The sequence below is a fragment of the Cydia pomonella genome, chromosome 10, assembly GCF_033807575.1.
Source record: "Cydia pomonella isolate Wapato2018A chromosome 10, ilCydPomo1, whole genome shotgun sequence".
In the NCBI taxonomy this organism is placed as follows: Eukaryota; Metazoa; Arthropoda; class Insecta; order Lepidoptera; family Tortricidae; genus Cydia; species Cydia pomonella.
This window is the reverse complement of record NC_084712.1, coordinates 7,517,017-7,534,418: the sequence shown is the minus strand read 5'-3', so window position 1 is coordinate 7,534,418 and position 17,402 is coordinate 7,517,017. Positions and strand designations below refer to the sequence as shown.

Genomic DNA, 17,402 nt, shown 5'->3' with positions numbered 1-17,402 from the left:
GGATGACTACAAAACTTGTCTTTTTGACGAAACAAAAAAATATTCAAAAATGTATAGATTTAGATCCATAAAACACGTAATTTTCACACAAAATATCAATAAAATTAGTCTATCTTATGATGATAGTAAACGCTACATTATACCGAATTCTACTAACACTTTAGCATGGGGTCATTATAGCTTAAGAAAATAGTGTTTAATAATAATATTATGTATTGTAAATTGTTTAGTTATTAGCATTTGTAATTATAATGAAGCAACTGTAAATAAAATAAAATAAAATGTTTATGTACACTTTATTGTAGTAATTAATTTGATGCAAGTGTTTAAATGTGTTACTTTAATTTAATTTAAAAAAAAAAATATATATATATATATATATATATATATATATATATATATAATAGTATTAGTAATAATAATCGTTGTAGTGATCTCTTAGTTATAATATAACATAGTTATAGTTTTAATTGTATTTTTGTAATTAGAATATCGATTTATAATATAATAAACAAATACTATAGAATATACCAGTTTATTTATTTTTTATAAAAAAAATGATACATATTTATTTCTTCCCTTACCTTCTTCATTATAAGACGTGTTTTTTACCCTCCTCGGGAAAATAAAAAAATAATGATTCATTTTTTGCATCCATTTACAGCCATTGTTGCTGGCCCCAGTAGTTGTGGGAAATCACATTTTGTAACAAGTTTTTTAAATAGTATCAAAGCAGTTTGTAATCAATCATTCCAAAAAATTGTGTGGTGTTATGATGAAATGCAGCCATTGTACAATTTAAAGAATGTGAATTATAATCAAGGTATTCCAGACTTGGGTATGTTTGATGGTAAACAACCACAACTGCTTATTATAGATGATTTAATGAGAGAATCCGATGGACGGATAGTTGATATTTTTACTAAAGGGAGTCATCATCGAAATATAAGTGTTTTTTACATAACACAGAACCTATTTCATCAGGGAAAAGGGCAACGTGATATATCATTGAATGCTAACTACATTATTTACTTTAAGAATCCGAGAGACAAAACTCAAATAAGATATTTAGCGAGACAAGTTTATCCAGAAAACTCGCTTTTTGTTGAAGAAGCTTATAAAGATGCAACTAAAGATGCTCATGGTTACTTAATGATTGATCTTAAGCAAACAACAGATGATAAATATCGATTTAAAACAAATATATTACCTATTACATCATACTGTACAGTCTATGTTCCAAAAAAGGGCTTTAAATAGGACTTAAATCAATGGTTTTAGTCATTCTATAACTATGCATAGGAGAGTTATAACACATCAAAATTTACTCAAAGCACTACACACTTTAAAGCCAAAATATCGAAAAGTTATATTAAAAGCCTGTAGTGATGAAGAAATAAATGTTATTTGTGAATGTATTTATAACATTTTAAAAGGTAAAATATCCCTTCCTGAAAAAGAGAGGACCCACTTGAGTAAATACAAAAACCTTTTACGAAAACTAATATCAAAGGGTAAAAATAAAATACGTAAAAATATAATTGTACAAAAAGGTGGGGCATTCCTTCCCATAATTTTAGGAGCGGTTATTAATGGTCTGTTAAGCTCGCTAATTAAATAAATATGCAGCACACAAAAAAAAATGATACTAGTTGAACCAGAGTTAATTGATCGACTTAAATCAAACAATGGCTATATCTCGGAAAATGCTGCATCAAGATTAGATGGTGAAATGCAAAACATTATAAATAGTAATTTGAATGATCGCGAAAAATGGGCACTATATTCTCAAGCTTTACAAAGATATCTACATGCTACCGAGGAAAATAGGAGACCACTCAAATTATCTATATTAGCTGATACTGAAGATGAGTCATTAAAGTTGAATGAGCCCGTTGTACCATATAAAGAAGAAAAACATGAAGATCCTACGATAGTTTTAAATCCCCCTCTACCAGATGTAGGTGAAACTCCTCGGAGGTTAAGTACATTCACTACGCAGTACTCACCATCTTACATGCTTAAATTAATTCCTAAGACTTATAAAAAAAGAGGTGAAGCCTTGATTGATTTTATTATAAAAAGTAAGCCTAAAATTTGGTGGAAAGAGGGGGGAGAAGTGGTTATAGATAATGAAGTTATATCAGGCAGTAAAATATTTGATCTTATAAGTGATACGGTAAGACCACTCAAGCGCATCAAACCATTGGGGTGGGAAAGATTTGCTTCTACTTTAAGAGAATTAAATATTCCCTTAACCTATGTTGGTAATCCAAGCTCTTTAGATTATATAAATCAGCTATCCGTGCATAAATCAGCAGAAAATCATAAGAAGGAAGAATTCAATGCTTCAACGCCAAAATCAATTAGATCTAAAGATATATCCAAAAAACAATTGAACTGGGAAAGATGGAACCCATACAAGACATAGCTAGAATATACTACGATGTTTCTCATCCTGCCGGTTTTAGTAGTGTCAACAAATTAGCAGAAGCCATGCGTGGAAAGATGAAGCGAAATGAAGTAAAAAATTGGTTGCAGTCTCAAGAAACTTACACACTTCACAAGCCTCTGCAGAAACGGTTTCAAAGAAATAAATATATTCTGTCTAATTTTAATGAACTTTGGCAAGCTGACTTAAGTGATATGCGTAGTTATAGTAAATATAATGACGGGTACAAGTATATTCTGTGTGTTATTGATGTATTTAGTAAATATGCCTTTGCACGAGCGATGAAGGATAAAAAACCTGAAACAGTAAAAACCTGTTTCGATAACATATTCGCAGAAGCTAAAGTTACCCCAAGACATATTCAGTCAGACAAAGGTACTGAGTTTGTTTCAAAAGTTACTAAGGAATATTTTAAGACAAAAAGTATTAATTATTATACAACAAATAATCCTGATATTAAGGCTAGCATTGTAGAGAGGTTTCAAAGAACTTTAAAGATGAAAATGTGGCGTTATTTTACCTTTAAAAATACCAACAGATATATTGACATCTTACAAGATTTGTTACATTCGTACAATCATAGTTTTCATTCAAGCATTAAAATGTGTCCAAATGAAGTCAATCATGATAATATTATGACAATTTGGCGGAATTTATATGGCAAAAAAGAAAATAAAATACATGTTACTGAACATCCTTTGCTTCAAGTTGGGGATCATGTTAGGATAACTAAGCATAAACATATCTTTCAAAAAGGCTATGAAACTAACTGGAGTGACGAAATATTTGTGATTGATACTTTTATAAGGAGATCTCCCTGGATTGTTTATACTTTAAAAGACTTAGAGAATGAACCAATTACTGGTACATTCTATTCAAAGGAGCTGCAAAAAGTATTTTATGATCCCACCACCATGCATAAAATAGATAAAATAATACAATCCCGTCGCATTGGTGGCAGAAAGGAAGTGTTAGTCAAGTGGAAAGGTTATCCCAACAAATTTAATAGTTGGATCCCCGCATCAGATATTGAAAGAATATGACTGATGACAGTTTTTATTTAACACTGTTGAGCAATAGTTCAATTTCATACTATCCAGAAAATACGACTGCAAACTTTTTAACTAAGTTACCAAAAACTATCAAGTTGGAGGGTGAATGGACTGTTGGATTAGTAGAGTTTCATTATCCATGTACAATGTTTAACGTTCAAGAACATGAAAATATTCTTTACATAAAAAAGAAAGCGCGCTTGCAAGATAGTAATGATGCAAATCAAAGCCCTAACGCAGGAAGTGATATAATTGTAGAATATAAATCTCACATACCAGCAACAACATATGATAATGTTAACAACTTTTTAATAGCTTTTAATGAGAATCCCTTGCTGAAAAATCAAATAAAAGTAAGATATGATGATATATCGAAACTTGTAACAGCCACTCGTACTAATACAGATTTATTATCTTTAATTGTCTCACCGCAATTAAGTCTTCAATTAGGGTTTGAACCAGGAACAAATATAGTATCAAAGCCAATTGGTAAATATCCTATCAATTTATATTTAGGATTACCATCACAGATTTTCATTTATTCGGATATTATTCAACCACAGATAGTAGGGGATGTTATGTCATCTTTAATACGCATTATACCACTTGATCCAACTAAGTACACTTATGGAGCTTACAAAATGCATGCATTTTCACCAGCTCACTACTTATCCGTTATGCGCAGAGAGTTTGATACTATAGAAATAGATATAAGAACAAGCATTGGCAATCGAGTACCATTCCAGTTTGGTACATCCTGTGTGAAACTACACTTTAAGCGTATAAAATGAATCAAAAAAACGTAAATAACATTTGTCCATATCAACATTATTACTCACATCAGGCAGGGTCTGGCGTTGGAATAATATATAAAGGTGTCTCTCATCAGCGTGGACATGGAATTGGAAGTTTTTTGGGGGGATTATTTAGATCCGTTTTGCCTCTATTGTCAAGTGGATTTCGAACTGTAGGTAAAGAAGCATTAAATGCCGGTGTTGGATTACTCTCTGATATGATGAACTCTCATCCTTTGGAGGACTCATTAAAATCACGTTTTAAAGATGCCAGTTCTAATTTAAAAAGAAAGGCCGATGATAAGATTGATTCTCTAATGAGTGGTTCAGGGTATAAAAGAATAAGGAAAGCAAGACATTCGGTCATTGCACGTAAAGCACTACAAGGAAGACGATCTCATAAATCAACTAAACCAAAATTTGAAGATATTTTTTCATCTTAAAAAAAAAAAAAAATGGCCTTCATACATAATCATTCATGTGAATGTGCTAAGTCCGAGTTGGACTTGTTTGCTCTACCATCAACACAAACAAGCATTGAAAGTGGTCAATGGATTCATTACAAACCGATTTCATCATTGAGTGATGATGGACCAATTGAATTCCAAGTACCTGGTACGGGAGATGACTATATCGACTTATCTCATACTATGCTCTATATAAAAGCTAAAATAGTATGCTCTGAATCGAATTCCATTAAAGCTACAACTCAAATTGCACCTATTAATAATTGGTTACACTCGCTCTTCAATCAGTTAGATGTGTATTTAAATCAAAAACTTGTGTCTCCACCAAATAACACTTATGCATATCGTGCATATATAGAAACATTACTTAACTATGGACCTGCAGCTAAAACCTCTCATCTTACATGTGGACTGTGGTATCAAGACACTCCTCATAAAATGGATGCTACAGACAGTACAAATAAGGGTTTTTCTAAAAGACAAGAGTTAGTTAAAGTGAATGAAGCGATTGACATGATTGGCCATTTACATGGTGATATATTTAATCAAGACAAATTTTTAATTAATGGTGTAGAAACGCGTATAAAGTTAGTACGAAGTAAGGAAGTGTTTAATCTCATGTGTAACAGTGAGGATGAAAAATTTAAAGTGTCAATTTTAGACGCAAGCCTTATTATTCGAAAGGCTCGTATCAATCCATCTGTTTTACTAGCACATCAAAAAGTTTTAGCCTCGACTACTGCTAAATATCCTATCACTAGAGCAGAAGTTAAAGTTTTAACAATTCCAACTGGAATTCAAGGTAAAACGTTAGATAACATATTTCTAGGACAAGTACCTAAAAGATGTATTATAGGGTTTGTAAAAAATTCAGCATTTAATGGTAGTTTCACACAAAATCCATTTAATTTCGATAATAATGGAATAAACCTATTTAGTTTATATGTTGATGGTCAGCAGGTACCATCAAAGACATTGCAGCCCTCATTCAGAGAAGGTTTATTTGCATCAACTTATCATACTTTGTTTTCTGGAACGGGTATTCACTTTTTCAATGAAGGTAACTCGATAGGTAGACAGGACTATGAAGGAGGCTACTGTTTACTAGCTTTTGACTTAACTCCAGATCTTTCAGCCAGCTCAAGCTCACATTGGAATTTAGTCAGACATGGTAGTGTGAGACTAGAAGTTCGTTTTGATACAGCATTAACAACAACAATTAATTGTATAATTTATGCTGAGTTTGATAATGTTATAGAAATAAATAAAAACCGAGATGTAAATGTCGATTATAATAGTTAATTACTGAATAAATAAATCAGACAATAACTTATTTTATCATATATGTAACATAGCTCAAGATGGATACACATGAGATTCAACACTATATGAATAAAATGAATATAGCCTTGGAATCGAATGTATTTGCAGCCAACAGAATGCCAATGTCTGTTCAACTACCTGTTTTCATAATAAGCAACTTAGATCCAGATTTTAAACCTGGCTCACATTGGATAGCCATTTACATTGGTTGGTGAATATTTTAATTCATTCGGTCGAAAACCAGAAGGTTATCATAAAATGTTCTTGAAAAGAAATGCTAAGAAGTGGTTCTATAATCACCAAGAACTGCAAAGTTATTTAACATCGGTTTGTGGAAAATATTGTTTAGTTTATCTTTATTTAAAACTAAAAAATGTTAAAATGCATGATTTTATTAATGTTTTTTCCGCTGTAAACAGAATAAGTAATGATGTTACTATATGTCATATGTTTAGAATATTATTTGAATAAATATAATATGATAAAAAAATGTGATTTGGTTTTATTTATAACTACACACAATATAATAAAGAAATAAAACATCAACATGTATAAACTATATATTTTTATTCACAATTAGACAACAGTGATTAGACTTTTGAATTAAAATGGTACTTTTTACACTCGTTGGATTCGGAAATCTCCTTCGTGATTCCGTAAATGAGATCTTTAGCTTGCTGTAAGTGCTTATTTGTTTCATTTTCCATCACGAAATATTTTGCACGCACATCCGCAAACATCCAGTGTTTAGTTGTATCAGAAACTTTGGATAGTTTTTTCATATCAAATATTTCTATTTTGATTAGATGTGTCGAATTCGTACCATCGTCTTTGTTTGTAGATATATATGATATACCACCCCCTTTACAGCCTTTTCCTACAGTGGAAGACACGTTTTTCTTCCTCTTTATCTTTGGCTGGTCAAAGAATGCATCGATATTTGAGTGTGTGTTTAATTTTCGCTTCACCGGCTCGTCTGGTACACAAGTTAGGCTGTCCTCTGCATCTGACACTGGATAATAGTACTGCTTAAATGTATAGTCTTGGCCGTCGAAGACATTTGATGGGGAGTTCTGTATTTAAAAACAAAACATGTGTTACACAATTGTAAATTTACATAATTTCGTGATTACCACAGTTCTTAAAATCTTAACATTAGAAAAACATGTACAATATTTGTAGTTAATAATTGAAGACTTACCGACATATTGATGCCTTCTGGTGTAGGAGTACAGCGTGGGTCAATCGATAGTAGTATAAAAAAGAAATCGTCGTAGGTCTTTATATATACAACTCTTGATCATTAAAAATCTTGTTTCAATACAAAGTCTTGTTTGATAATTGATAACTTGTTTTGCTTCTAAATACGTGTTATTGGAATTTGGCTAACAATTATGATAAGCTCAATTACTAAGTAGATTATACATACATTAAAGTCACATTAAAGTTCCATTGTGTGAAATAGAGATTTCAACATTCAACTTTGTAATGAACGAGAATATTTATAAAACTAGATATTTGAAGTATTCTAAAAATAATAAAATTAGGTTAGGTTTGATTTGAACTTCGATGGCATTAGAGACAGGTTGGTTAGGTTTAAACCGTGACCCGCTGTTGATAGGTTAGGTTAGGTTAGAACCGTGACCCCTGAGCAGACAGAAACGTCTGTTGGTAGGTTAGGTTAGGTTTAAACCGTGATGCGCTGTTGATAGGTTAGGTTAGGTTAGAACCGAAGCCGTCTGTTGGTTGGTCTAAGAATATATGAAAGGCTCATAACAGTTTACTCGTAAATGAGCAATGTCGCCTAATTAATGGATGCAGTTAGGGAATCATTAATTACCTACCCAATAGCAGAGTCCCATCGAGAATTATGTAATTACGATGTAATAAGGAATGAGCATCATAAATGACAGCAACGACCAATAGGAGAGCGCCATCCAGAACCAAGACCCCGCCCACTTGATAACTTCAACTAGGAGGTGTGGCCTAATTAATGGAATGTCATTAGGTAATTAGAACCACTAATGACCGCAACGACCAATAGGAGAGCGACATCTTGAACCAACACCCCGCCCACTTGTTGACACCAAGTAACACCTGAGGTTCTCAGTGTGGCTGCTAAAAAAAAGGTCATCAACCAAAACCAGGACTGTTTGACCCTCCAAAGCTGAGCCAGAACGCACACATCCCTACTACTCTACTGTCAGACGTTGTACACGTGTAGTCTGTGGGTGAGATTTACACAGAGAGCCTACAACTCAATTCGCGTGCAATATAACAACATCGTCAGAATGTTGTTGCGGCTGCCGAGACATAACAGTGCATCCAGAATGTTTGCTGAGGCGCGTACAGATGACTTTTTCGCCATCAGGAGAAAAAGAGTTGGATCACTGCTGAATCGTATGCGGGGCAGCAGCAACGGCCTTCTGAGGGAGTTGGCAGAGCGCCTCGACTCTCCTCTCACGCGCTACTACAAGTGGAGCTGGTTCTCTGCCCTGCTTGTCCCTGGCAATAGTTGTACTATTTATACAAGTATCTTTCTTTTTTATTTTATTTTTTATTTTTGTTTTTGTACTGTGCCCGTAACATAGTTATTAAGATACTCTGTAACTAACCATATATGGATCAACTTGGTCTGAAATAAATGATTTTATTTATTTATTTATTCAGCTGGAAAAAAATAAAATCCGAATTTATGAAGCAACAGTGTCAAAATGAAAAAAATATGTTGGTTGGATTTTGCTACATTTTTCTCTTATCTAAACCATTCTAACACCGCTAAAGAACTTAAAATTAATCTTCTTGGTTAAGAAATAAAAATAAAAACTATTTTTGACATTTACATAAATGTAACTGGAAAATATACTTATGTATGTGTCAGTTGTCGCTATTTCAACTTATGAAACAAAATCTCTCTTTTTGTGCGTGCATTTTATTAGACTCTCTTTAAATAATTTTACTCATTGCTACAAAACTTATGCATAAATCCTTTTTAAAACAAAATAAAACAACATATTTTGACAATAAAGCATAATAACGACCATAATATTAGCTGTACAAGCTGTATATAAATATATAGTACCTAATTTAAAAGTTAATGGCTTCAGTTTATTAAAATTATTTAAACATTATTTCTTCAATGTTAATAGTTATATCATGAATACTCGTAACATGATACCTACGTTTTTTAAATAAACATCAGCAATCCAAAGATGTGATCTGGCCTGAGTTGATCACAGTTATTTTTTTCATTGTGATTGACATCCGTATATTCATTTTATAAATACTTTGTTCACTTCTATTTTAGTGCAAGCCGCCGAGTCACTATTTAGTAAACAGAAATTGCCTTCCAATAGTTCCAATATTGCGAAAATAATTTCCAATTCTTAATAACGATCAATATCCCAAAACCAATAACTTTAACGGTAATATAATACAAGGAGCAACATAATATCTCACTCTGACGCGTACACGGATTATCCAACTTATAAAAGTAGAACCCACGTCGCCGCGACGTGCTTGGAGCTTCAATAAGGTACGAAAAAGCACTAAATTTTCATGTCCAGTCAGACCCTCGTATATTATATTGACCTGGATTCATGCAGCATTACCTATATATCACAGGTACTGTTTCCCAAAGGCTTAAAGAGCCTTATATTTGGATGCGCAACAATGTATTCTTTTTATAATTGGTCCTGATTTAAAAAAGCTTGTAATTGATTGTAGTGTCTTTACTTTCATTTGTAATAGCAACATTACACCACAAAATAAAATTGATTCCACAGCGAGAGCTTTTTATAAAATTGCAATAATGAGATAAAAGCCGGGCGAGAATTGGAATATGAGCCACAGGAACATTATGCCCCTTCGGCTAGAAGGTAGAAGTGAGGAGTAATTTTAAGAACCTAAGGAACCTGTTTTTTTTCAAAGGGCAAATCGAATCGGGTAATCTAATTTTTGGTCACATTTATCCGACCATTGGAGGACACGGGACCTAACTTTTTAAAAGCCCCGAAAAAGAACAAAACAACGGATACAATAGATTCAGACATATATCGTTAAGAATTTGTAAAGTCCAAATGATCTCAATTGGTCTACCTCCACAGGAAAAATAAATTGCCTTTTTTTCCCATTGATATATCGGAACGAATGGAGCGCACTGAAACTGTTGGAATATACAGGATTTTCTGAAATAGAATTGTTTTATCTATGGTATATCTGTCATTACTGTCAAACCGTGCTGTTCGATATTCGATTTCTCTCTCCGTCTCTAGCCGTCTTATTATTAACACGTGTATGTAACTATTTATTTATTTATACTTTATTGCACATAAAATAATAAGTACAAACGATGGATTTAATGCTTTAAGGCATCCTCTACCAGTCAACCACTGGGCCAAAAAGAGAAGTTTGTTAGATGCAGCAGGCTTTGTGATTAAGAATAATTAACCGATGTAGCTTATGTACCCTACTTAAATGATATAAATGTGAGTTCCCTGAATTATACTCATCTTTCATTTCCACTAACCACTCCACCGCGCTCTGTCTATTTCCAACACAAACGACAGGTGGTAAATTACAAAGATTGGACTTATAATGTCCTCGAAGAGGGGTGGACAGACACCATATATGATATCATTTGGAAAAACTTGAAAATGTCTTTCCCGTTTTCGTTTCAAAACGCAAAAAAAAAAAATTAATCCGGACAAAATATATTTATCTATAAAGGGATCCTGTTCGGAATGCTGGTCCAGTATTCATATTTATTGCTCGAACGAACCCGCTGATGGTGAAGACCTACCCGTCCATGTGTCGACCTTCGATTCTCGTGGAGAACCACGCCTACAAAACGCCAATTTAGAAGGGGAAAGCGGTCTCAAATAGGTAAAGAACTTCAAGAAGCCGCATATTAATAGATTTCGGCGACGTTGTTTCAGCCAATATTCCCACTGAAAACTTTAGCTCACAAAGCCCTCGACCATTTTTATTTGATATAATGGACCCAGACCCAGCTTTTACTTTAGAAGAAGATTTTAAAAGAAGACATCGTCGGCCAAAATTAGCTTGGACGCAACAGGCAGTGTAATAGTTAAACAAATTGCATTATTTCTATATCAGGCTATCTGTGGTTTCAGAAAAAACCGCTTTTTCAAATGATATTAGAAAAGAAAAGCACGACACAAACACCCTTACTTACTGGATTCGAGAGCGGCTACGCTGTAGAGGTTCATCTCCCAGTCACCTAGCCACGAACTACTCGCTGGCATTGTGGAATGCTTTGACGTCGACTTCTGTGATTCAGAGTTTATATATTTAAGTATTTATGTAATATTGTGTAAGTATGTATTTATTAATAAACATGTCCTGGTTTTCTTATAATAAAATTTCAATGTTAACTGCACATTCTGTTCGTTCGTTCTGTTCGTATTCTGCTTCGGTTCTGTTTTTATGTTCTGTGTTGTTTTGTGTTGTTTTACGTGTCAATGGGTACACTGAAAATCAGCTTCGCAACATTACTGATGTGCTGCGACACATGCTGAGTGTTATCCTTTTCTGGAACCACCCGCAGCACTGTAACTTCTATTTTACCTAGATTTAAGTCTATTTTAATGTTGTTGTGTATGTGTGTTTCGAATAAAAGCATCATTCATTCATTCATTCATTCATATTTTCGTCTATGGTTGAGCTACAGGCACTTGTACCTGTAACATGTAAAATTGTAACACAATACTTTTATAAAACGCAAATTGTAAAAAACGGAAGTGTTGCCAGTAAACGCCTGTAAACGTTTAACTTTATACAATTCGGCCCAGCTGTAACTACTGGGATTTTTTCCCACATTTTACCACTGGTAACTACTGGAAAAAAAACCCAGTAGTTACCACCAAAATGTTGTTAGAATTCAATACTAATAAAACAGTATACATAGTATAGTATAAATATAGCGTGCTTTAATAAATAATTTTGTATCAGTTATTGATCCAGTTGACAACATTTCACTTATATAACACCTGAAAATTTACATATGATTTCGAAGAATTGTGCATTTGTGCTTCCCGAATACTGCAATATATTTATATAAATTTAATATCGCTTATTACAAGAAATACAAGAGAATAAAAATAAAGATGTAATTTTACCAATTCTACGGCACAATAGATGAAATGCCATTGCAATTCACCACAAGAAAAAAAATACTGTCATAATATTGGATTTGAAATTGTCAATTAAATACGACGTATTGATTGAAATTCAAAACAAAGAGAAATTTATTTACATAATTAAGTTACTATCCACTAATCGTTTTTAAAATGGACAAAGCCGATTGACGAGGTACTCATATATACCCCTCCAAAGTATACCAAATATTGTCAAATACAAATACAAATAAAAATATCTGTCTCGTCTGGCCTACTGCAAAAATTATTCGTAGAAGACATCGGAAAAACATTTAATTTTATTACATTACTTACATTCGTTAGTGCTTATCTGTCGGTCTGCCGTATTCATATGAAACCCTGGTATCGTATTCATGTATTGGCATTTGATATTATATCCAAAATCATCCTAGAAATCTGACATTTTATCAAAATTGTTTTAAAACATCAACGGACCAGTTTTAAACATTGACAATGACAACATCTTCTCAATGTTTTTTTTTCGATCAAGACAAGACTAGCTTCTAGCGTAGAACTGGAGTTACGCCATTTTAGAATAAGTACACATAAAATCATTAATAATAAATTAAATACAAGTCCCAAAGAGCATATAATCACTACGTTACAAGTCCTAGTGAAAAGCAATAACTATCAGCGAATTCCTCGTTTCAATTTAAATGCAGCAATAAAATTACAGGGTCAGAAATATGAAATGTTGTCATACAATTTTACCGGTATAAACTGTAAAAACTAAAATAGAAGAGTCTCATCTTTACTTACATCAATGGTCTCATCCTAGAAATTAACTTGACTCGTCCGGATGAAAACTTATTAACTGTAAATTGAATTATTTATACAAATGAACAAACACAGCATTCAAAACCGACAAAACTGATGTCGTTCTATTATCACAGCTACTTCATTTGGTTCTATTTCTATTACAACACGATGCAGAACTTGATAATTCATAATTTTTAGTCAGGTGTTATATAATATGATCCATATACCTAGTTTTAGTTATTAAGTTGCTATTGCCACTCACATGTTTGTTTACCTTTCCCAATAGTTTTGTTCTTGGAAATCATAATTAGTTTATTTAATACTTTATTTACACTTCCCATCAATAATTGTAAACATCCTCATGTCTTAATGTGTTATTTGTTATTAGTGTTAACTTATCTCAAATGGTCCGAAGACCATAATGAACATATTATTCTAATTTTTAAAGAATAATAAACATATCATTCTAATTTTTATCCCAATATCCTAATGAGATTTGTCTCCCTACTACGTCTCAAATTAAATCAGTCTAGTTTGAAACGTTAAACTATGTTTTATTACTAGCCACATAACAATTTTAGCGCAGTCGGTTGGATTCATTAACCGAGTCGCACCGCCGTTAAGCAAACGAGCTCAACGCCTGGGCTAAGGACAAAAATCGCCACCAGCCTAGACGGTACCTGTAAGGCTTCAACCAGCTCGCCGAATAACGCTACGTGATGCAAATTTGGATACTGTGGTAACTGGCCAAACACGTTTGCTCTGTCTCCAAGTTACTATGTATCTTAAATCCGAAATCTCTTTAAATCCTGATATCTTTTGACATATATATTTTTTACTAACTCTTGACTCCTTCTTTTCGAACTACTAAATCAAAATGTCTCCAATCACTGAATCTTTAGCCACGCAGGTAAATAAAGATGCAATCAACTACTACAAATGAGGCCAAATCAGAAGAAATACCTTTAAAACACTCCTCCGGTTAATACCGGATATCGACACAGCACAACCCGCGCAAGTTTATAGGTTCCTTTGAACTAGCAAACGCCTTTCAACGACCAGTGATCCTTACATACACGTTAAATAGAATTTCTGGGCAAAATTCGTCAGATATCTTTGCAAAAAGGTACCAAAGTTGATCAGAGCTTAAAACCTTCCTAATTCAAAAATTTTCACAAACGAAAACTTTGACACATCTTAACATATAGTTTTAATCACTATTCCAAAAACCAAACAAATCGGCCACAGATTACTTTCACAGAGTTGATTTATGCCGTGATAAAATCCTCGACAAATTAACTGCCGAAGTCTCTGACGCATCATTGATCTGTCGGAAGACCAGCACTGAGGAAACCGCCTTAAGCATATTTGTAAACGGTGTCAGCTCTAATCTGGGTTTGATGCACTAAATCGCTAAATCAAGTTCCAGAATCTCCTAAATCTATGACAATACACAATCAAGTTCCAGAATCTCCTAATTCTATGACAATACAAAATAAAACATCAGAACCTCCTAAATCTATTGCATCGCCAAATCAAGTTTCAGAATCTCCCAAATCTATGACAAAATCAAGTACTAGAACTTCACAAATCCATCGACCTCTTGCTAACTCAATTCATCAATGCAACGGAATCTCTTTCAAATCTTTATTACAACAAACTTCAAATACAAACGACACTCTAGAAATAAACGCAACGCTTTCTTTTACCCCTAATAATACGAACTCCGAGAATACCTCTAAGGAAACATCCCAAATCAATGCTAACTTTAATTGTCAATCTATCAAATTCAGACCAAATCACAAAGACCTCATTCAAAAGTGAAAAATCCTCTAAATCAAAACATCGTTAAAAATCACTACGGATATCAAACTCTAAGCAAAAGTCTAAAACTCCCCAAGAAAAATATACAATAAACACATTAAACATACCCCCAGAAGATCTTAAATTCCACGTGGATGGTAACCTTGTTAATAGATACCGGATCGACCATCTCAGTCATCAATAAAGATAAAATCGGCTACAATAAAATCGACACGTCTAGGTAGCCTCAATGATAGGTGTATCTAACACAAACTCCACCGTCCAAACTTACGGCGTCTGTAATATATCCCTAGATAAATCCCCCCCCCCCCAAATTCACATTTAACGTAGCTAACCTTAATATTCACGCTGATACCATATTGGGTAACGATTTCATGACCAAGTTCAATGTTGGTTTTTTTTTAAGAATCTAAAACCCTGATGCGAATACGCGGCAGAACTTACAGATTCCTTACTCTAAACGATTCTACAATTCCTTCTATCGATAACAATACACAAACCCTCAGACAAAGATCAGAAACTGTTATCAATTGCCTAACTAAAGATATCTCCGACGGAACAGCAATCGTAGACTAACAAGCCATTGACGATCATCTAACTTTTTTAAACGCGCTCGTTGTTATTAAAAATAATCAATTCTTTATAACGTGCGTAAATTCCAGCAATGAAGACAAAACTATACATATATCAATTCCCACCATCCATCCATGTAAACTCAATATACGAAGTAGACTTCAACCAGTATCAACTCCATACATTTAACTGCGGTAATGACATAAACACTCGACCCCAAAATGATATAAAAATAAAACCATTTATTTCAGACAAATTGATCCAAATACAAATACCATTTATAAAAAGAATTAAAATAAAATTAAAATGAAAATTATACAAAAATGTGATAAAATTAAAAACGATTCAAAACTAGACATAAACGAACAACGAACAAGATATACACGAACCAAGGCCACCTTAATAGCGAGGAAAAAGAATGTCTAAATAAAATCGTTAGCATCACAGAATTTTCTGATATTTTTATACTAAACCTTTGACGTTCACAAACCATACAAATGATTATATTCCCATTACTTCCGAAACACCCATTATACCGAAAACCTAAAGAACAAGAAGTTAAGAACCAAGTGGATAAAATCTACGCTACGCTAAATCAAAATATAATAAGACCAAGTTCAGTCAACGTCAAATACTTTGCAGCAACCAAAGTAGCCAACACCATATACCATAGCGGTACACCATATATTTGCATGGTGTACCGAACTATTTGGTCACTTTGACAGCTACAGAGTATTTGACGCTGACTGTACATTCCCTTGGAGCAACCCCTTCTGGGTTGTGGCTAAGAAACTAGATCCTTCCAGAAAGCAAAAATGGTGCGTTGTCATCGATTACAGAAGTCCGTCAGCATGACTTGGAACAGCCCACTCATCGCCTTAGGAAAACTGGCAACTGTGTACAAATAATTGGATCTAAAATTTATAATAAAATTCCACGTAACATTAAAAATATGAACACCATTTCAAGTTTTAATTCACGCTTAAAATCTTTATTGGTACAAGGGGCCTATTACTCAGTGAATGAGTTCTTTGATGAGAATAATGAGACTTGATTTTTTTTGTATCTATTTTAAAAATTAAACTTAATATTGAGTCATTACACAAAAAACTTAAATAAAACACTACTATTACAAAAAAAAAAACAAGCACCGCTATATAAACACAAACTTACAATTATTTAACTAGCCCGTCCTGTGACATGCCTTGTCCAAAAGTCCCCATCACACTCGCAGCGTTGCCACGCTGTATGGCGATGGAGACCTGTTGGACAAGCCAAGACCCAGAACGGGGATCGTTCCCCCTCTCCCTTAGCCGCCGACCCAGTTCCCTGAACAATTCGGACGCCTCGCTGCACCAGGGTCCGGCTGTCTCGACAGCAATGGGCACAAAATCGTATGCCCCCTGTAACCCGGAGTACTTGGCACGCTTATTTTTGGCGGCAATTTCTGCCGCTGAACCCGCGGCCTTAACCGTGTGTCTTAGATGGGATGCAGCAAATGTACTAACACATGTCGCATCCCATAAAAGACACCGCCCCCTCCGCCAGGGGACTAAGGTGAGCCCGTCGGGTCTTTTACCGTCCGACCGTGACAAGCCCGGTGGTTCCAGTACGCACGGGATATTGGCCGACACCATTGCCCGCCGCACAATTTCATTTAAAGAGTGGTGCCTAGGGAAACGACCGGCGCACCTTTGGCAACTCAGCCCGTGATGGCCACTCTCCTCAACCATCATGCCACAAATACACCGGTGTGCGTTGCACACTTTGCATCCCAGCCTTAGGGCCACTGCAATTCTCAGGGAGTCGTTGTCCAACAGTGTGCCCAGGTGCGGAGATGGCAAAGCATGCAACCACGCTCCCGACTCAGGCATGGAAACTGCCTTGAGGCGCGCCAAGTCGGCCCCCGAAGCCCCACTCTGTAAATTTGCGCACGCAAGTTTGCAAAGGATGTCATCCCATGCCCTCTGCGTCACCAA

General features: G+C 34.3%; 2 protein-coding genes across 4 annotated transcripts in view; both read right to left on the bottom strand.

Annotated features, from left to right (window-relative positions):
- The window catches only part of LOC133521965 (uncharacterized), a 121,477-nt gene that overhangs the window by 63,637 nt on the left and 40,438 nt on the right, over positions 1-17,402 (bottom strand). The window lies entirely within an intron of this gene.
- On the bottom strand, positions 6,639-7,814 carry LOC133521950 (uncharacterized). The gene is made up of 2 exons (XM_061857083.1): positions 7,290-7,814; positions 6,639-7,161 (listed from the first exon to the last, which is right to left on the bottom strand). The coding sequence occupies exons 1-2, from the start codon at positions 7,293-7,295 to the stop codon at positions 6,679-6,681; spliced, it is 489 nt and encodes a 162-aa protein (XP_061713067.1). The 5' UTR covers positions 7,296-7,814; the 3' UTR covers positions 6,639-6,678.